At 49.4% G+C, this 20,862-nt stretch overlaps 1 protein-coding gene across 4 annotated transcripts in view; it reads left to right on the top strand.

Moving 5' to 3' along the window:
- SLC2A9 (solute carrier family 2 member 9) overlaps positions 1-20,862 on the top strand; it is a 261,777-nt gene that overhangs the window by 221,686 nt on the left and 19,229 nt on the right. For all 4 annotated transcript variants that reach the window (XM_058546727.1, XM_058546729.1, XM_058546726.1 and 1 more), the window contains one exon: positions 10,826-10,953. In XM_058546727.1, coding sequence (XP_058402710.1) covers positions 10,826-10,953 — 128 coding nt within the window. The remainder of the gene's footprint in view (positions 1-10,825; positions 10,954-20,862) is intronic.

Raw genomic sequence — 20,862 nt, 5'->3', positions numbered from 1 at the left:
AGCCACAGGAAGGCGCTTTATAGAACAAGGGCAGAATCCTGCCAGAGAACCTGAAACACTGTGGGAAAGACACCTCTCAGAGTCATCCTCTAGGAAGTGCTTACACCAACTCCCCACGGTCCCTCCTGGGGAGAAAGAGGTGTCAACTCTCCAGGCCTCTGGCTTTCGGAAGCCAGACAGAGCCCTCTGCAGGGGGGCCAGCAGGCAGGGGGGCCAGCTGCACTGAGATGGGAGGGCCGATGGAATCAGGATGGGCCGCCAACCGCATCTGCTTCAGCATTGCAGGGTCTTGAGCAGAGAACACCATGACCCCGCAGGATTGAAGATGCCAGGGACAGTGGCTCCCCAGAGCTGTGCCCCCAGGGCCCAGAACAGCACCAGCCCAGAGCAGGAACTCAGTAATTTGTGTTCACCGAATGAATAAACAAACCGGTTCATTCTGCAGATGGGAAAACCTAGACGCAGGCAGAGGTGTGATCGCCTCGACTTACAGGTCCGCACCGTGTCCCCAGGGTCCTTGACTTTGTTCCAGGCAGCACCCACACCCAAGACGCTTCCCTATCCAGTCACCCCTGCTCGTCTGTTCTAACACCCCCTAGTGTTCATCCCAAAGGAAGGATGTTGAAGTATGCCATGAGAACCTACTACCAAGACCCTGACCTCTGTCTCTGTTGAAATACGAACTCCCGACCAAGCTTAGAACAGATCCTCTGAGTGGGGTTAACCCACCAAACACAACACATCACTGTGGGTTTCTCCTGAGAGATTTTAATTGTGTTTTTTTAACCTACTAATTAGCTGTCCACACTCATTAGGATGTGGCAGCTCCTCATTTTTCATTGGAATTAGCAGAGTCATTTTGGCCTTTATGTGACCCATTTGCTCCCAGACTCTTCAAAAACATCCTCTCCCCCAGAAACTCCAGGCTGGAGACATTCAAACCTAAGAATTCAACTTAAAAGTCCAGATTAAAGAAATTCCACTGGAATAAGCCTCTGTCAAACACACTAATTGATAGTCAAGAGGGTGAATCACTTCACGTTTCAGTGAAGCGGAGTCAGGGAGGAATTTAAGCGAGTTGCGTGATTGATCCTGTGCAAATTCAAGGTGGAACCACAGAAGACGGTTGTGATTGACACTGAGAGGTATGAAGCGCTTTTTCTCAAATGTTTTTCTAATTTTTTTCTCACGTTCTTAACCACTGTCCCCTAACCAGGGTCCCCGTCTGCCTCCACACTCTTCCTCTGCTGACCCCTGCCCTACTCTGCAATACGGACCACTCTCCAAATCTCAAATCTGGTCGTGGCTCTCTCCTGCTAAAACGTTTCAGCTGGCCTACTGCATCTCCTACCAACAAACTCTTAACCCCCTAGCATGGTGATCTAAACACTATAGGATCTACCCAGCAACCTCTATAGATGATGCCTCTGCCGTCCCACCTCCCTCATCTCTACCTGGGTTCCCACCAAGCAGGCACCTCTAAACCCACTCCCATGTTCTGCCCCATGCTGGTCCCCTGACCCAGTCAGCCCTCCATCCCCTTGACCACATGATGAATTTCACTCACCCTTAAAAGACCCATTTAACTGTCATCATTTCCTGTTCATTCATCCATTCAACAAATGTCTATTGAACCAAAACCTCTGTTAAGGGGCACAGTTTGCTACGGGGAAAGCAACAGTGAGCAAGAGAAACAAGATACCTGCCCTCAAAGAGCACAGTAAATGAGCAAAAGAATAAAGAAATGAAAAGATAATGATACCATCCATGGAAGGAATAGGCGGCAGTAAAGGGATCTCTCCCTTCTGTCTAATTAAATACACACTCAAGTCTCGTCCCCCTCCTGGAGAAGCCTCCCTTCCATTTCTCTAGGAGACATGTTCCATGTAGGTGAGACACAGGCTGGGGTCAGGATCTTTGCTGGTTACTTGCGTGGACTTTAGTTAGGCTGGGAGTGGGGGAGAAAGGTGCTGTCACTTATGTGTCACATCCTGGGAGCCAAGCCCATGCTGAGTAAATTGCCCTTAGCCTTGTGTGCCCTAAAGTCTGTCCAAAGCCAGGGGCGTTTCCAGCAGTGGGAACAGTCTGAGGAGGCGCAGGAGCTAGGAATTCCCAGGAAGGACGTTGAATAGAACAGACAGGCTAGTTTGGAATTCTGAAACATAGGGAGTCTCACTTCACCTCTCTGGCCTCAGTCTCCCCACCTGGAAGATGGGAATGGAGCTGGACAGGTGGTTCCTGATTTTGCAGCATCTCTGGGTACAAAAGGAGCAAATGCCTTTTCTTTTTCAGTTCAGACCAGTGACTCCTGATGACTTGTGATTCTTCCTTCTCCAAGATCAACAATGACTGAAGCTGTATCCCTATGGGGTTTATCTCTCTCTTTCTAAAATAATTTTAAAATCTACACAGGGAAAACTTTTCAAGAATCTGGCACATAAGAAGTACTCAATGTATTAACTATTTTTATTATTATAATTGTCCGGAAGATATGTGGTCCAGGAGAATGTTAATCTTGTGATGGGGCTGGCTTTCTTGACCCAGTGGCCCTCCAGATGCTAGAGGCTCCTTGAAGGCAGAAGTTGAGTCTGCATCTTGCTCACCATCGACGTCCCAGCACTGTGCCTGGCACACAGTCAATACTCAACAAGCGTTTCTTGAGTGAATGAGTGATGAGAAGAAGAATAACTGTAACTGTTGATAGAACGACGCCTTTGCTGTGTGTTAAACACATTGCTAAGCATTGTCTCATCTAATCCCTAAAACAATGCTGAAAGGGAGCAACTATGGCTCTATCTTCACTTTAGAGAGGAGACAATTGAGAGCCATGGCTATGACTTGCCTGTGGTCACACTGGCCATAAGGGGAGAGTTTATCTGACTCCAAAGCCAGAGCTTCTGGCCACCAGCCTGCCGCCTCAGCATGGTGGTAATTTACCATGAACCAAAGAAGCACTAGAACCAGCTTTACCAAGATTTCAAATAGCTCATCAAGTGCCCGGATCAGAGGTGGGGAAACTGAGGCTTAGAGAAGGACCAAAGCCTCCCACCTTATCATCTGTGGAGCCAGAGGTGCCCACAGAGTCAGAACTATTTTTAAAAGCTGATGCTTAAGGGAAAAATGTGTTTAAAGGATTAAGTGACATATGGACACACTTGTGGAGATTGTTACGGAGATTTCTAGGCATTTTAAAGGGCTTTTGAAATTGGCGATAATGGTTCCATTAGAGGAATTTTAATAATACGAATTATGGAAAAATTTGGACAGTTCCCCTTTATTTATTTTATACAAAAATGAAATAAAATTTGATATTCTACTCAGGTACCAGTCAAGAGTTAGAAAATAGAAGAGGAGGAGGAGAGAGGTAAAGCCCTGACGTGGGGAAGCTCGTGGGGAGCAGAGATAACAGCGCTGTCTGCAGGAACCCCGCAGGCTCACATTGCTAAGCTCGTTTCACTTAATCCTCAAAACAATGCTAAGAGATATTGTTATCTTCATTTCATAGATGAGAAAATTGAGGACCATAGATACAACTTTCCTGTGCTCACATAGTGAGCAAGTGGAGATGGGAATTTAAATCAGGTAGAAAGGAGGTTGTGGGAAGAGAAGAGGTGTCAGGTGGTTCCTTGTGGTAGACACCAGGGGGCGCCACTGTCCAAAACAGCTTGGTTGTTACAACAGGTGAACTAGAGAACAGAGATTAACCGTAATGTTACACACCACTCCACGCTGTTAACCATAGTGTTATGCCCACCCTATGCTCTAACCATAGTGTTCTACCCCATCCATGCTCTAGACATAGTGTTCCACACCATCCGTGCTCTATACATAGTGTTACGCGCCATCCATGCTCTAAACATAGAGTTCTACCCCATCCATGCTCTAACCATAGTGTCATACCTCATCCATGCTCTCACCATAGTGTTCTACCCCATCCATGATCTAACCACACTGTTCTACCCCATCCATGCTCTAAACATAGTGTTACACCCCATCCGTGCTCTAAACATAGTGTTACACCCCACCCGTGCTCTAAACATAGTGTTACACCCCACCCGTGCTCTAACCATAGTGTTACACCCCATCCGTGCTCTAACCATAGTGTTCTACCCCATCCGTGCTCTAGACATAGTGTTCCACACCATCCGTGCTCTAGACATAGTGTTCCACACCATCCGTGCTCTAGACATAGTGTTCCACACCATCCATGCTCTAGACATAGTGTTACACACCATCCATGCTCTAGACATAGTGTTACACACCATCCCTGCTCTAATCCTAGAGTTTTACCCCATCCATGCTCTAACCATAGTGTTCTACCCCATCCATGCTCTAAACATAGTGTTACACCCCATCCATGCTCTAACCGTAGTGTTACACCCCATCCATGCTCTAGACATAGCGTTCCACACCATCCATGCTCTAGACATAGTGTTCCACACCATCCATGCTCTCACCATAGTGTTACACCCCATCCATGCTCTCACCATAGTGTTAAACCCCACTCCATTCTCTAAACAGTCTTATACCTCACTCCATGATCTTTACCATAGTATTATACTCCCACTCCTGAAGCAAATACTAAGGTAGAGTCTAAGATATGAAGACTTAGTTAAATACTGTTAGGCACAATTATCGCAGCAGTCATCGGGGAGTCTAACACTTAAAGAACAGACGATGATAGCAGAGACTCTTGTGCCCCTCCTCACATGCCCTGCTGCACCCTTTCTGTGCATCCCAGTCAGACCTACAGCTGCCACCACATGCACCTTTTTGTCTGAGGGCTTCCACACCCTACTCGGCCCGTTCTCATGGCTGCCAAAAGTGCTGCCCAACGAGGAGCCCTCGGCCAGTGACCACAGCTCCCTTGGCCCCAGATGGGAGGACTCTGAGATGTGTTTTCCACACTGTTTCCCAAGGGTCCCAACTGGATTAAGCTCTGGTGGCCCACAGTGGTAACTTGCTGATAACACACCCTATATTCACTTCCTTCAGTTACCCACACTCTTACCAGCGTGTCCTAGGATCAACTTGCACATAAACTACTTGTCAGGGTCCACTTCTGGGGGAATCCAGAATAAGTAGCCAAATAAAATAACAATTGAGAACCAAATAAGATAACAGTATATGTTGACCAAGAGACATAACCATTTGGGGCTTATTTTCAAAGTTCCACCTGTATTGAACTACTAGGCAGTAGGTGTTGAGTACCGTGGTATGAAGAGAGCCCTGCACAAGGCATGTTGGATACAGTGGAAACAACAGCACAGATGCCTCACCATCTTCTGTCCTTTCGAACTGAGGCGCTTTCAAAAGAACGCAGGATTTGGGATCAGAAGATCCAACTTTGTGTCCTAACTCTTCTGTTTACAAGTGGGACTAGTCACTTGGGTGAGGCCCTTCATCTTCTAGAGTCTTGGTTTCCTCATCTGTGATCACAATTCATAACTCATACTTTGGTTGTGAAGGAAGATTCAATGAGATAAGACATGCAAAATCTTTTTGTAAACAAAATTTTGTCTACAAAATAAAGGGCCCCAAACCAGAGGATTTTAAAGAAGGCATTCTCTTATCAAAAATCCCTTACAAGGTGTTTTTTCAACTGCTGTTTAATGTTGAAGCATATCATTTTAAGATGAGCAGCACCTATACACCTACCACAAGAAACACCAATATCTTGCCTTTAAAAGACTAATTACCAAGGGATTTTAGGTAACTATGGTCATGCATTGCCTTGTTATAGAACCTCCCCCCCACAAATATCTAAAAAAATGAGCTGCAAAAAAAAAAGTTGCTAAAAAAAATAATAACAAACATTTACACAGAAAAAAAATTGGCCAGCAGCAACCAAACAAGGAAATATACCATAACTTTGAAAATTGGCAGCCAATGAAGGATAATTCTAGCACAGTATATTCTGTCTCTACTCTTCAGCAACAGCACTGACCAGAAAAGAGGATTCAAAAAAAACCTCTAAGAACTGTCACTAACATCCCTGATTTGTAGGGGAAATAGTGTGAGGAGATGAGTCAGCAATCCTGGAGAAAGATGAAAAAGATACCTTCCCCACAGCAGCCCACTCAAAGGCCCCGGCTTCTCATCTTCCAAGACTCTGTCCTGATTTAAGGACACTAGCTGAAGCCCACAGAAGTAGAATGTTCCCCTGACCTCGTGGAATGGGTTCTGGTGTATGTCACTGCGCAAAGTCTCAGAGGCAAGAGAGAGCAGACTTCCGATCCTCCAGAAAGTGTGCCGGCAGCTCTAGCCAAGTTTTCTTCACACCCTACCCCCATCTTTGATAGAAAAGTTACTAAAGGACAGTGTTCACATCTCAGACCGTGACTTGAAAGACAAGACAATACAGAAGAAGATAAGAAGACAAGATGTGGAAGATGAATCACCTGCCATATGAGAGCACGTGGAAATCTGTGTGAGCAGCTCACTCTGCGCATAGGGAAGACGAAGAACAGCGGCACGGGGAAGGCACCAACATGGGACGTTAGAAGAAGGAGGGAAAAAAGGGAAGGAGAAAAGAAAGAAGGGAGAGATTGCCCAGAGCATGCAAAATCTATGCAGAAAATATGAGAATAAAGTCACTCAAGAGACGATAGATACAGAAGAGAGACAAAGTTGATCCAACATAAGAACAATGAGTGTCTCTGAAGTAAAGAGTCCAGCAGGTAGAACAGGAGAAGTTTTCAAATATAACGTAGGAAGTAAATGAAGAGTGGATCTGTAGTTCAAAGGGACACACTGTGTTCCAGGATTGTTACAGGGAGATTAGCACCAGACCCGTCGTAGTTAATGAATAGCTAAGCTAGCAACTTCAAGGATAAGGAAAGATTTCTTCAGGCCTTTAGGTACAAAAAGCCGATCACCCGAAGGAGAAATGTTAGACCAGCTCTAGGCTTCCTTACAGCCGTGTTCAACGTCAATGCCAAGTACCAGAGTAACATGGGGATCACCCTGGGTGGAAGGCTTAGGGATGACTTCTGTTTCCTTTTTATGCCTTTCTATATTATATGCTTTCTTTAATTGTTTAAAATGGGAAAATATTACTCGTGATAATCAGAAACAAATAATAAAACTATTTTCATTTTTGAAAACAAAACAAAGATAAAGGACCTCCCAGAAATCCATTCTGTTTCCATAGCAAACCCCATTCTTTCTCATTTTACCCTGGATTTAAAGAAACAGACCATGAGAGACTCAGGAAATCAGGCTACCAATGCCTACAGACAGAAGAGAAACAAATGAACTCCAGGATTTGGGATAAAATCATGAAGACCGCTAAGTTCCTTTCACATGTTTTAAAGATTGTTGTCTTAGACTTCTTTGCATCGCTACGGAGTGACTAAGACTCAGACTCAGGAGTCACACAGCTTTGAGTTTGCCTCTCACTGGTGATGTGATCTTGAGGAGATTTCTTAGCTTTCTTAGGCCTCGAGTTCTTTATAGGTTAAATGGGAAGAATAATAGTAGTAACTAGCACATAGCAGCAATAATTAAATGAAATAATGTATGTAAAGTGCTTTTCACAATGCCTTCCGCGTAGTTACCATCACCAGCATCAGCAGCTGCAGTGGCACCATTATCATCTCTTCTATCATTATTACACCATCATTTTCATTTCTACCATCATCATCATCATCATATCACTGGCATCATCATCACCATCATCATCATCATCATCATCACTCCTTGCTAAGAGACCTTGGGCATGTCACTCCCCTTCTCTGGGCTTCAGCTAACTCATTATAAAATGGAGGGGAATAACGCAGAGGAGTTTTGAATTATTATTATAGTAGCTAACACTTACTGAGTGCCTCTCATGTGCCAGGCTTGTACTAAGTGCTTGCATATAGTAGTTCATTTAATCCTCACAAACACCCCCAGTAGCTAGTCCCTACTGTCATCACTTTACAGGCGAGAGACCTGAACTCTAGCGAGGTTTGGTGGAGCCAGGACCTAAACCTGTTCTTACTGATGCCAGAGCCCAAGTGCTAGGCCACTGTGCTGCACCACCTTCTCTGGTTGTTAAGTGCAAGGGAGATAATGGGAATGAAAACCCGTCAGCACAGTGGGCTGTGCAAGCTCCTCACGGTTGCTTGTATTTGTCCTCAGTGGGTGGCCTGAAGGCCCAGGCAAGGAAGGAGACAGGAGACCTGATGTAGATGTACTGTGAACTCCAGGGTGTCTTAACTGTTCTTCCGTTGATCCTGCAGACCTTTACAGAGCACCTCGTATGTGTGTCCTAGGTGCTGTGCTGGGAGCAGGGGCCGTAACTAATAAACAAGTCACAGTCCCAGCCCTGAAGCAACAAAGAGGCGTGCAGGGAGGCAGGTTTGTCAATGTTCTGTCCATTGTAAGCTGATATACCGGCACCAGAAGTGTTAACTGAGTTATCCTAAGATGCTGCCAAACACACCTAGGGAAGTCGAGGAAAGTGAAACACCAGCCCTCACACAGGGTATAGTTGTGAACGGACCCCTACGATATGCTGCAAGGCTCCCAGTGGTGTTAGCTGCAGGACCAACTGCGTGTATGACACAAACACTTTCTGACAATGAAACGTCATGCACTCTACAGACCTAAAGGCTGGTTTTAGCACATTTTAATGTGTAACCATGTTCTCGCACACATTGATAGATAGCGTTAAGATATGGAGGGTCCATTTTCTTTGTAGTAAACAACATATCACATCTTTTCAAAATCACATTTTGAGCATTTAATTCAAGTATGTAAATATTGATCTAGTATCTACTCTCTGTCAAAGATACCAGGCAAATGGAGATGCTGCTGGCCCTGGAGGGGCTCACGGTCTGGTGGGGGTTGAAGGGATGGGCCATTCTGAGTGATTTTTGATATGTTTGAGTCTAAGGTCTGCTGGCAGTATAGCTGGGTGATAACGGTGAGTGTTCTGGAGAGACACAGGCTTGGGTTGGTCCTGGCTCTGTGACCTTGGGTTGCTTGGGTGAACTTGATAATGAACGTTGTGGTTGTGTGCAATGCTCACAATGAAAATGTTGCCTCCGTGGGGTGGAGTCTCTGAATTCAGCCCCTTCCTTGCATCCCCACTATCACCACCCAAGCCCTCTAGACAGCCATCGCCTTCTTCCTGCACTGCCCAACAGCCTCCTACATCCACTCCTCACCCTCCGGTCCTTTCTCCAAACAGCAGTGATGCCCGCGAAATGCAAATTGACCACATCAACCCGTGCTTAAAACTCCTCATTGGTTTTCTTCTTTAGCAAACCCCTCTCCTTGATCTACAACAGGCTGCCTCATGGGCCCTGCTCACCCTTGCCACCTCGTCCCATTCCCCCCAACCCTCCCTCAGGTGTCCAGATAGATTGGCCTCCATTCTAGACCTTGACCTAATCCCTTTCACCCTTCAGGACTCTGCCCTCCCATCCCTCCACCCAGCACAATCTTCCCCAAATCTTCACAAGCTGCATCTCCTCCTTCAAGCCACATCTCAACCTTCACCTCCCCAGAGAGCCCTCCCCCAATCACTGCTAACGCAGACCCTCCCCTGTTGTCCTTTGCATTTCCTCCAGAGTGCTTATCACATGCTGACATTGTTTATTCATTCACTCACTTCTTTTTTAGTAAATAAGTCATCTTTTCTCTCCCACCAGATGAGGGAGTCCCACGAGGGCAGGGACATTGTCACTCTCATCCACCCCTGTGGGACCACCCCCAGTGCAGTCAGTGATCATGGAATGTTGATGGAAGGAATGGCTCTAGCCTAGTGTTTCCAGACGGCTCAGTGTCTCTCTCAAGATTGGTAAAGATCCTTAGGGATTTCCCTTCCACCACCCGCGCTTCTTGTCTGTGGAGCCCCTAGGAGTAGATATGATGGGCAGAGTGGAGGCTCCATTTGGGGATGAGGGAGTGCAAACAGGAGCCCCGTGGTCATGCCAAGCCCCAGGTCCTGGGTTGGGGCCAATCTCATTGAGTGGGACATTCAGGAAGAGGAGGGTGCAGACCTCAGAGATTCTCACCAGGCATGATATGTGGAGGGCATTCAGAAACGTGTGGGAGCAGTCTGGGTTGCCATGGTGACCAGGAGCACTCCTGGCATCAGGAGGCAAGGGGTGATAAACATCCTGCAGTTGCACAAAACAGCTTCTCAAGATAAAGAATGTCCTGCCCCAATGCCAGTTCCGTTTCCACTGAGTAACAAACACCCCGCTGCCAGGGTGACTCAGGGACAGGGGCCACCACGAGTCTAGTTGAGGGGAGGTGAGGAGGACAAAAGGATAGCCAGCTGGGCAGGGGCTCCCATCCTCTCTCCAGCAAGGACTAGCAGAAAAGCTCTGAGATGTGGAGGTCAGAGCCCCAAGCCTGAGTTCTGGCTCTGCCACTCAGGAGCTAGGTGACCCTGGGTAAATCAAGTAACCTCTCTGGGCTTCAGTTTTCTCACCCAGGGAATATGGCAGCAATTCCTGCCTGACTCAGTTATTCTGAAGATTAAATTATCAATATTCCTAACACAATATATTTGGTAAATGTCAGTTGCCTTGTAAATCAAATCTGTACACATAGTACTCAATTTCAAAGGCATTTGGAGAGCCAAGAGGATAATGAATCTCTCCTTTGGATGGGCCAGGTCAGAGAAATGATCTTTATACCTTTAGCAGTTAACGGCTGTAACTCCAGCTCCCCCTCCCGAAGCCGTCACTCACGCAGGCAAAGCCGGCTCTTCCCAAGAGGGCGCTCCCTGCCACGCGGGCGGGTCATATGCCAGGCGTGTGGAGAAGGATGCTGGCGGCATGGCCTTCTCGGGGTGATTAATTCCGTGCCCTGGCTCTGATTGCAGGCGGCATCCCATTCATCTTGACCGGCGAGGTCTTCCAACAATCACAGCGGCCGGCTGCCTTTATCATCGCGGGCACCGTCAACTGGCTCTCCAACTTTGCTGTCGGCCTCCTCTTCCCGTTCATCCAGGTATGGCTGACAAGGGGCCTCTTGCCCTTGGGGTTTCCTCTGATCAGCAGCCCTCTGAGTGAGGGGTGAGTCACAGGGCAGAGGCTGGTCCTCTCCCACCTAGAAACTCACACTATTGTCCTAAGGAATGGAGAAATGTACTTGGCCCAAACCTTTAATCCCCTTTCTCACCATGCACCTTCCAGGAGCTGCCCCTAGATGCTAAGGGCTGCCTCAGAAGGAGTGGGCTTCCCATTACTGAGGGTATGCAAGGAAACCTAGGTTAGAATCTCAAACCTGCAACCGCTCATCATTTTTGCAATGTGCTTGTCACTGTGTTACACGAAGTCCATATAATAGTTCCAGTGCACACTGTAATCCTGCCACGCATTTAACATCCTCATTGTCATCATCATAACCACAGCTATTGGGGTCCTTGTCCCAAGGGTGATGGTGATTGACAGGAAAATGCTAACTCTGGAAATGGATACAAGTTCTTTTTGTGTAGGTAAACAATCCATTCCTTCATCTGCTCATTAATTCAACACATATTTATTGCATCCCTGCTGTGTGCCAGGCACTGTTTCAGGCAAGGGGGACAGAGTGGGAATAAAAGCCTGTGTTCTTTTTCAGGCCTGGTGTTGAAAAGAGAAGTGACAGAGGTGGACATGCTGTTTTAGAAGGGGCAGTCAGGGAGGACCTGTCAAAGGAGGTGACATTTAAGCAGAGACCTGAGTGAAGTGAGGGAGCAGCCCGGGAATGGAGAAGTCTAAGCAGAGAAAGAGCAAGTGCAAGGGCCCTGAGGCAGGGCCATGCTTGGCCTGTGTAAGGAACAGCAGGAAAGCCAATGTGGCTGGAACAGAGTGAGCAAGGAAGATGGTTGAGGTAGAAAATGAGATCAGAGGGTTCTCTGGGGACAGAACACAAAAGACAAGGACTTTACAAATGTTCCCCACAGAGCAAGGGGCCCAGCTGCATTCATAGAAGGCGAGTCAAGCTTCCCTGCTCTAATGCCCACCAGGGCTCCCTGCTGCCCAGGAGACTAGGTGATACCGCTGGTAAAGGTGAGGCTCCACCAGGTATCTCTGAGAAAGAACCTGCCATCCATTCTCAGAAGCCCTATCAACCCTCCTCCCCCTACTCAGTGAAGAGTCTGCCTGTTGGTTAACTAACCCCAAGCCCAGGCCGTTCCGGAGACCCTGCTGCAAGCCTGGCTGAGTCAAAGGTCAGCTGCCCGGCCGGCCGCGGGCCCTGTGATGGCTCCTCCTGCAGCCACAGTCACAGAGCGGTTCCTCTGCTCCAGGCCCCCGGCGCACGGGTGCATGTGCTCGCATCAGCCTCACGCAGCCCTGAGCTGGGGTTTCTTGTCCTTCCCCCTTTTTGCAAAGATCTGAGGCTCAGCCCGAGGTCCCGCAGTCACACCAAACCCAGTTCCTCTGCCCCACCCCCTCTTCCTCGCCAGCACTCTCCATCTGCCCCTCGTCACGGTCTCCGCAGTCTCCGAGTGAGAGGCTGACACACCATGTTACTTTTAAAGTTTCTTTTACCACATTTTAGCTCCAACTACCTGTCTCTGAAACAAGTGTCCAGGGGGACTCCGTGGGCCGTGGAGTTAGAGGAGGCTCCACATCCATCTACTCCCATCCTCGGGGCACCATCGCCTGGCTCTGGTCAGAACATAGCAGGTTGTCTTTTCGATTGACTTTGAGCCTTAAATGGCTTTTTTGGGTTTGGTTCAAAGCCCGCAGAGCCAGAGGTCAGTAAAATATTCATTATTGTAAGGAAAATTAACTTCAAATCACTTCTCTGTCCATGCCGATCTCCCACCACCTTTACAAATTAAGTGGAGAAATTCTAGAGCCTTCACACGGCCCCCAACTAAGCTTTAAAGGGGAAGTAGGCCACTGTCTTCTGAGAGATCTGGGGAGGGCGTGAGAGACTTCGCCGCAACCCCAGACCAAAAGCGCTGTCTCACTTTCCCGCCACAGTGTGGGAGTTAACAACACTGCCGAGCCACTTTCCCGCTGGTATTTACTGAGCGCTTGCTGTGTGCCAGGCGCTATTCAGCCCCCTCAGAGCCAGGAGGCGGTGCCCTCATTCTCCCTTTCACAGACCAGGAGACTGGCCTGAGAGATGCAGGCACTTCCCGAGCTCACCCTGTACAGCTCAGAAAGGTCTGCAGCTGAACTGGGATCCATCTGACCTCGGCTTCACGTTGCTCATATTTGGCAAATCACAGCCCATCCACAGCTCCCCTCCGATAGAGATGCGGTGCTGCATCTTCCCTGAGACGCTTTCTCAGCCTCGGTGTGTCTAGGGCCCAGGTGTATGCTTAGTTCCATGAAATGCGTGCTGGCTCCGCCTACTCAGCTGGACTACTTGTCAAGGACGGGGCCGGGGGGACAGTGACCCCAACTGAGCATTCTCTGTGTGCCAGGTCACACGTGCAGTCACGCCACTGCACGGAAGGTCTATGACCCCCACGTGGCAGTCGGGACGGGCTGGGATTTGCTGCAGGGAGAAGCGGCCCCCAAGTCTCAGGGGCTTTAAACCCCCCAGGACTACGTCTCGCTCCTGCTGGGTGTTCACTGCCGGGGACTAGAGATTCTGCCCCAGAGCTTCCCGACTCAGGAATGCTGGCTGGCAGGGCCTCTTCCCTCCGCAACAGCTGCCCCTGCGGCAGGTGGAGGGAATGTGGCCAGTCTCACACCTGCCCCCTAAGGCCTTGGCCTGGCAGTGACATGTGTCACCACCATGCAAATTCCCTACCTAAGAGGAATGCAAACTGCCATGTGTCCTGAAGGGGAAGGGCCAGAAAGTCTGCATCCTTCCTCCATGACAGCCGTTGAGTCTGCTTTTTGAGGAGGAGAGTCAGGCTCAGCAGGCTTAGGAGACCCACCCGAGGCCCCGTCGCTGGAGAGAGGAAGACCATGGTCACGCTCATGGATGTGTGCCTTTTCTCTATCCACATGGCTCTTGTGTGTTTCGAACTCCTTTGACAATAACCCACTTTCTGACGGCCTTGACAACGTATTGTGGGGATCACCTTCATTCCAACCGGCTCACTTCCAGCTGTGCACCCACCTGGCCGGAAGCCCCAGGAGCCTGAGAGGTTTCTGGGGTCACTGCTCATCGTGGGTCACCTTGCTGGGATGTGCTGGAGTGTTTGAGGGCAAAGTAGGACCAGGACTCCGAGTGGTTATAGTGTCCCTCCTTCAGGGGCCCCGGAGGAGCACCTGAGCACGCTGAGACTGTCACTGTGTTGAAAGTGCATCCATTTGCGCTAACAGGGTGACCCACTGTGCCAGATTTCATAGAGAAAGTGAGCCCCAGGGCCGCTCAGGGCCTGGCCTGGAGCAGGGGAATAAGGCCAGGGGGGGATGCCACAGGCCCACAGAGCTAAGGTCCCACCGTGCACAAATGACACAAGTCTGTGTGCCCATCTTACAACATCAGACCAGCTGGTCCCCTCAGACGTGTCAGGGGCACAGGTGTCATGGGCAGGGCGTGGGCACTACTCCTTACAGGCTTGGGTTTCCAGTTTGGGGCAGCACAAGGAGAAGTGCAGGGGTCGCAAAGAAAGACAGTGGTCAGGGAAGGCCTGGAAGGCAGGCTCTGACCTCTCCCCCGGGGGACCTTGGGCTCAGATCTCGTCACTGCCTTGGGCAGTTCGGGGCTGGAGCTGGAGAGAGACGTGGCTCCCACGTCAGAGAGAGACCACCTCACCTTGGCCTTGACCTTGCCTGGCAATGTCTGCAGCCTCACCAGGGTCGTGCGCAGGTGCTCTGGAGGAGCCAGGGAGGAATTCCACCCGCAGGGCCCTCTGCAGGAGCGCGCTGGGTCAGGCATGTCGGGAAAAGCTGGTGAGACTGCGTGAGAAGGAAGGGGCTGTGAGAAGGAGGAACCGAGGGCGGGGCGGGTCTCGGGGTAGGAAGGGAACCCCGAGGAACGCGGGAATCCCTTTACCACATCTCTGCCAGGCAGTTATCAGGCCTTCGCTTGGACTCTCTGGAAACGGGTCTCTGTGCCCCTAGAGGAGGGGTGATTCCATGGTTACAAAGCCCGTCCTTAGAGTGCGGTCCCGTGTACAGGCCAAGACCATGGGTCTGTGAGCATGAACTTCTGTGTCTGTCTCCCAACAAGGCGACCAGAGCCTGCAGGCCAGGCACGGAGCTGCATTGTACCCAGATGTGTGGCACGAGGCCTGGCCATGACCGAATGAATGGCTGGGTGGGAGCTAATGTCTGTCAAGGGCCCACAGGGGGGCACAGGACACACCTGATCGCATTGACTGGGAAATTACACTGAGTGTCGTGAGTGGGCCAAGATCACACTGCTACCAGAGGGTGGGACCGACCGACATGCAAATGCAAGTCTGTCTGGGCCTCCACCAAAAACCATTTAGATTTCCAAAGGCAAATATTCACTCATTCATTCATTCCATGAACCTTGCTGGTATCAACAACCTGCCAGGCACTGCACGACGTGTGGGGACACACTGATGATAAGCCTGCATGACCCTCGGGGGCAAGCCAGGGTGGTGGTTGGCTATGGGAGAGGGGACAGATGTGAACCCAAGGGGTGGTCACACCAGGGAGAGCATGAGAAGTCCTACAACACAGTGTGCACAAAACCGTAGCAGCTCTCCCCAGAGGGAGTGGTTATAACCTCAGGAGTCGGCCTGGGAGGCCTCTCGGAGGAGAGGCGTGGAGCTCGGCTCTGTAGCGTGAGTGGAACTTAGCTCCATCGTAGAGAAGAAGGGCAGTCTGGGCCGAGGTGACAGCATGAGCAAGGGCTCAGGGCCGTAGAAGGAAACCCTGTGTTCAGAGGTACCAGGTGGCCCGGACTAGCTGAAGCAGAGTGTGTTGGGGTGTAGAAGGAGTATTATTGGAGAAGGTGGGCAGGAAGATTCGACACCAATCATGGGAGACCTTAGATGCCAGGTTCAAACTGTTGGGCCCAGATATAGATGAGGACTTGACTCCAGGTTAGATGCCGACCTCATTTTTGGCACAATAACTGCAGACACATCCCTGTCGCACTGCGGCTCCCAGCTGCTGAGGGCCAGATTCCCCTCTTCCTCCCACCAGCTCCACTGGGACAACAGGGTCACCTGTGCCAGGGTCGACCATTCACTAATAAGCATTCCCCTCACCCTGGTGCGCGCCACAGGGACTCACCCGCCAGAGATGCAGCTCATGTGGTAGGGGAGGGAGGGTGGAGGCGCCCTGGTGGTAAAGCCACAAAGACCCCTCCCAACTGCGACTTTGGGCCAAGCACTCGTAGTAGCCCATACCCTGGATCTCTTCACTCCTCGGAGCCTCAGTTTTGTGATTCGTAAAATGGAAATAATTGTCCACAGGGTTGTTGGATGAATAACACGGATACTACGCTGTCTTGGGCTGGGTTCCCCAGATGCAGAAGCAGAACCACGAGGTTGTCCCCCAGGATCCCCCATGTGTATAGCTTATGGAGCACTGCCACCCGTGGGGCATCGTACAACTGAGACGTGTGGGGCTGGGCCACGTCTGTGATTTGCCCACAGTCCTTCAGCTGTGAACACGCAGGTTCAGGATGCAAGCTGAAGTCCTCCGGTCTCAACAGCCATTCTCACCCAGCACTTGGTGCAAATCAGAAGGGAGTCAGGACTATGTGAACACAGGTGTAGTAGGTTGAGTGGTGGCCACCTGCTCCCCACCAAAGATATCAGGCCCTAACCCAAGAACCTCTCATTGTTACCTTATATGGAAAAGTTGTGTTTGTCGAAGTGATTAAGTTAAGGATCTTGAGATGGGGAGCTTATCCTGGATTATCAGAGTGGACCCTAAATGCAATCACAGGTGTCCTTATAAGAGGGAAGCAGGGGGAGATTTGACACAGACAGAAGAAGCACATGAGATGCAACCACAGAGGCAGATTGGAGTGATGCGGCCACAAGCAAGGAATGTCAGCAGCCTCCAGAAGCTGGAAGAGACGAGGAACAGATTCTCCCCTAGAGCCTCCAGGGGAAACGTGGCCCTGCCAACACCTTGCTTTCAGTCCAGTGACTCATTTCAGACTTCTGGCCTCCAGAACTGTGAGAAAATAAATTTCTGTTGTTTTAAGCCACCAAATTTATGGTAATTTTCTACAGCAGCCACAGGAAACTAATACACTAGGAAACCACCAAGATTGACAAGCATACCTAATATTGATTGAGCAATTATGGGGTACCTGGTTCTATTCCATGCACTTGACTTAATTTATAATTTATTTAATCCCATAACAAGTCTGTGAGGTAGGTGCCATTATGGCCCCATTTCACAGATGGAGAAACCGAGGCACAGAAAGGTTGTCACTTACCCAGGGTTGCCCAGCTAACAGGTAGTAGAGACGGGATTGAAACCTGTGCAGCTCCAGGATGTGCATTCTTAACCACTGCACTATACAGTGCCCCCACAAGAGTCAAGAATCTTGACCAATGTCTCCCATTGCAGAGGGTGAGAGGTGCTAATCCAACCTTGAAAATGGCTCTGTGTAAGGGCTCTAACTGATTGTGGATCTGTTCCTATAAAATTCCTTAAGCACATTATTTTGGGCAGAATTATTTGGGGTAGGCTATTTAGGATGGAAGCCAGTGATCAGGGTAGCACATCTACCCCCCTCGCTGACCCGAGGAATCCTGCAGCAAGCCTCTGGAATGGCGACCGCGGGCCAGCTCTCCCTGGCATTTAAACGCGCGTTGGTTCTGTGCAGCCTGCAGAACAGACCTTTATCAGCACTACGTGCTCCCGGGCTCCCCGCCGAGAAAAGACCCAACAAAGGGCCTTCTGCTTCTCCAGTGCTGGCTGAGAAGGCCAAGCCAATTACTTTAAAGAGCCTCCACCTCACTGCCCTGCAGGACAGCGATGGTGTTACGGCTCTGTTTGTAGTGCTTAATAAGCACGGAAACAGTAGTTGAGGGTCAGGATTTACAGTCAGAGGGCCTGGGTTTGAGCCTGTGCTCTGCTCCCGATAAGCTGTGTGATCTTGGATTTCTCCAGACCTCTGTTCCTCATCTGTATATGGAGGATGATGACAGAGCCTACTCAGAGGGCTACTGTGAGATTAAATCGTGTGATACTTGAAAAGCATTATTATACTGATAGGTCACAGCAGGGGACAGGCCATGGCAGAGATGACATAGGTGCAGGCTGGCAGATGAGTTTTGGGAGGTGGGAGCTCAGGGGGCCTGAGGGGGCTGGAGATAGCAAGGTAGAACCACAGAACTGAGGAATGGGGAGTGTATGCTTTTCCTAGAGCTGCTGTAACAAATTACCACCAACTGGGTGGCTTAAAACAACAGAAATTTATTCCCTTACAGTTCTGGAGGCCAGAAGTCCAAAATCAGTCTCACTGGGCTGAAGTCAAGGTGTCAGCAGGGCCATGCTCCCTCCAGGGGCTCCAGGGGAGAACTGTTTCCTTGCCTTTCTCAGCTTCCGGAGCTGCATTGCTTGGCTCCCGGCCCCTTCCCTCTTCCTCCATCTGCAGAGCCAGCAGCATAGGTCTTGCTTCAGTGGTCCCATTGCTGCAGTGGTCACATGGCCCTCACCTTCTGTGTCAATTCTCCCTCTTTTAAAGACAAGAGTAATTGCATTTAGGGTCCACCTGGATAATCCAGGATACTCTTCCCATCTCAAGGTCTTAACTTAATCACATCTGCACAGTGTCTTTTGCCATATAAGGGGACAGTCACAGGATATCAGGACCTGGATATCTTTGGGGGCCATTATGCAGCTGACCACAGGAAGTAAGGGTGGATTTTGGAAGCAGGACCTAGACACATGATCAGGGATACCCAGAAGCCAGGCAGATGTGGCACTGAGTCCCTGACTGCTGCCCCCCTGGCTGAGCACAGGCCGGTCCTGAGAGCCCCAGGAGGCATCACGTGGTGCCAGCTCTGGGGTGGTAGTGCTCCGGCAGATTACAAAGGAGTCTGGACATGCGTGGTAGCAGGGCACAGACTAGACATTCATATACTGACTCATTATATACCAGCTACAAATAGTAATCGCATGTCTGGCTTTAACATTAAGCATTTGATATTTGTTCAGTGACTGTTGGACAGATCCTACTGGACCTTGAATGCTCTGCTAGGGAACTTGCACTTGATCCTGTGGACGAGAGGTTCTAAGCCCTGGAAGCACATGAGATCTACCTGGGGAGTTTAAGATAAATGAATGATGACTGCCTGGGACCTGCCACCTCCCTCAGAGATTCTGAGTCAATGGGAGAGGGGGTAGAATTATCAGTATTTTTTTAAAGTGCTCCAGGTGATCCTAACGTGTCACCAGGGTTGAGAACCCCCGAGGCAGATGTTTAGGAAACAGTGAAGGGCACCAAGCAGTGGAATGAGTGATCAGATTTGTGTTTCAGGAAGACCCTTCTGGGTGCTTGGAGGCTGGATTGGCAAGGGGAGATTATGAGCAAGGAGAGCTGGTGGCTGGCATTTTCTGTCATCTGCAGGAGAAATGGTGCTCAGGCTTAGATTAGGACGATGGCCAAGGGAAGAGATCTGTCAGAAACAGAATAAATCCACTTTGCCAAGTGGGGAGGGGAATCTCGCATGAGGCAGCACCTGGGCTGAAACACATCACCCCGGCTAGGCAGACAGCTAAGCTGGTGACAATCACCTTGCCGCCAGGGCAGTTCATGAAGACGGTCTTCATCTCCTACAGTTATGGTCCAGTGTCAGCTGATCAGCAGCACTGCCTTCAAAGTGGAGCTCATGGCACACATACCTCTGAACTGGTCGACAGAAAGGTTTCTGCAGTTTAAACAGGGCCATGGGCATCATCAGGAGGAGCAATGAGGATTTTATTCCCAAGAGAAGCTCCATGTGAAGGCCATTTAATGGCCAGGCCTTCTTTCCTCCCAAAGCCTGACCTTTTCAGCCAGCTCATTCATGGAAGTGCTAATTGACTGTCAGCCTGTTCCCAGGAAGGAAGTCCATGGATGTGACACAGTCGTCACAGTTCAGAAGTTCAGCAGTGCAGAGTCAAAAACATATTAAGTCTCTTCTTCCTTCCTATTTATAGAGAGGGTATTTCATAGGTCAGCAGTTTTTTAATATTTTCGCCCATTGAATCCTTTGTGTAAGCAAAAACTTGCAAACAAAAAAAAAGAGGGGTCAGTGAATAAATAGATAAAATGTGTAAAATGACTCCAGATGGATTTGAGAATCAAATGTGAAAAGTAAAACTAAATTTCAAACAGAAAACAAAGAAGGAAGGGATGGATGTGACCAGGTTGTGGAAGGATAAGACCCCTAAAAGCCCAGACAATGAGGAGAGAAGGGATGGATTCAAAGATCTCAAAATGAAGGATTTCCGCCCAGCAAGGAACGGCAAGGTCAAGGGTACCGCAGACGAGGAGTGAGAGAAGCCATGGATAACCTCTAAAACTGATCAGGGGTTAGTGCCTAGAATAGTAAGGACTCCTGCCAGTCAACAATGGAAAGACATGAGTCCTACCAGGAAAGTGGATCAAGAATAAGAAAGGGCACTTCCCAGAATGAGAAACCTAAATGGTAACACACAGAGGAAGAGATGCTGTAAACTTATTTAAACCAAAGAAAGGCAAACGAAAACAATAACATATCTCTGTATATTTGCCCAATTATCAAAATTAGAAATTTGGAGGGTACCAAGTGTTACCGAAGACACGGGGAAATGGGAGCCCTCCTGCCCCGGTGGAACAATCTATTGGCAGTTAATCAAATTAAGCATCCGTATACACTATGGCCCAAAATTCCACCCCTAATTATATATCCCAGAGAAATTTTTGCAGAAGTCCGTAAGGTGGACTGCACAAGAATATTAACTGCAGCACTGTTTGTGGCAATGAGGAGTTAGAGGTAACCTGGGGAGCCATCCTTTGAGGAAAGGGTAAATAGAGCATAGCAGATACACA

Source organism: Diceros bicornis, chromosome 8 (genome assembly GCF_020826845.1).
Source record: "Diceros bicornis minor isolate mBicDic1 chromosome 8, mDicBic1.mat.cur, whole genome shotgun sequence".
NCBI classification, from domain to species: domain Eukaryota; kingdom Metazoa; phylum Chordata; class Mammalia; order Perissodactyla; family Rhinocerotidae; genus Diceros; species Diceros bicornis.
Note: the sequence above shows the minus strand (reverse complement) of the source record. Positions and strands in the feature narration are given on the sequence as shown.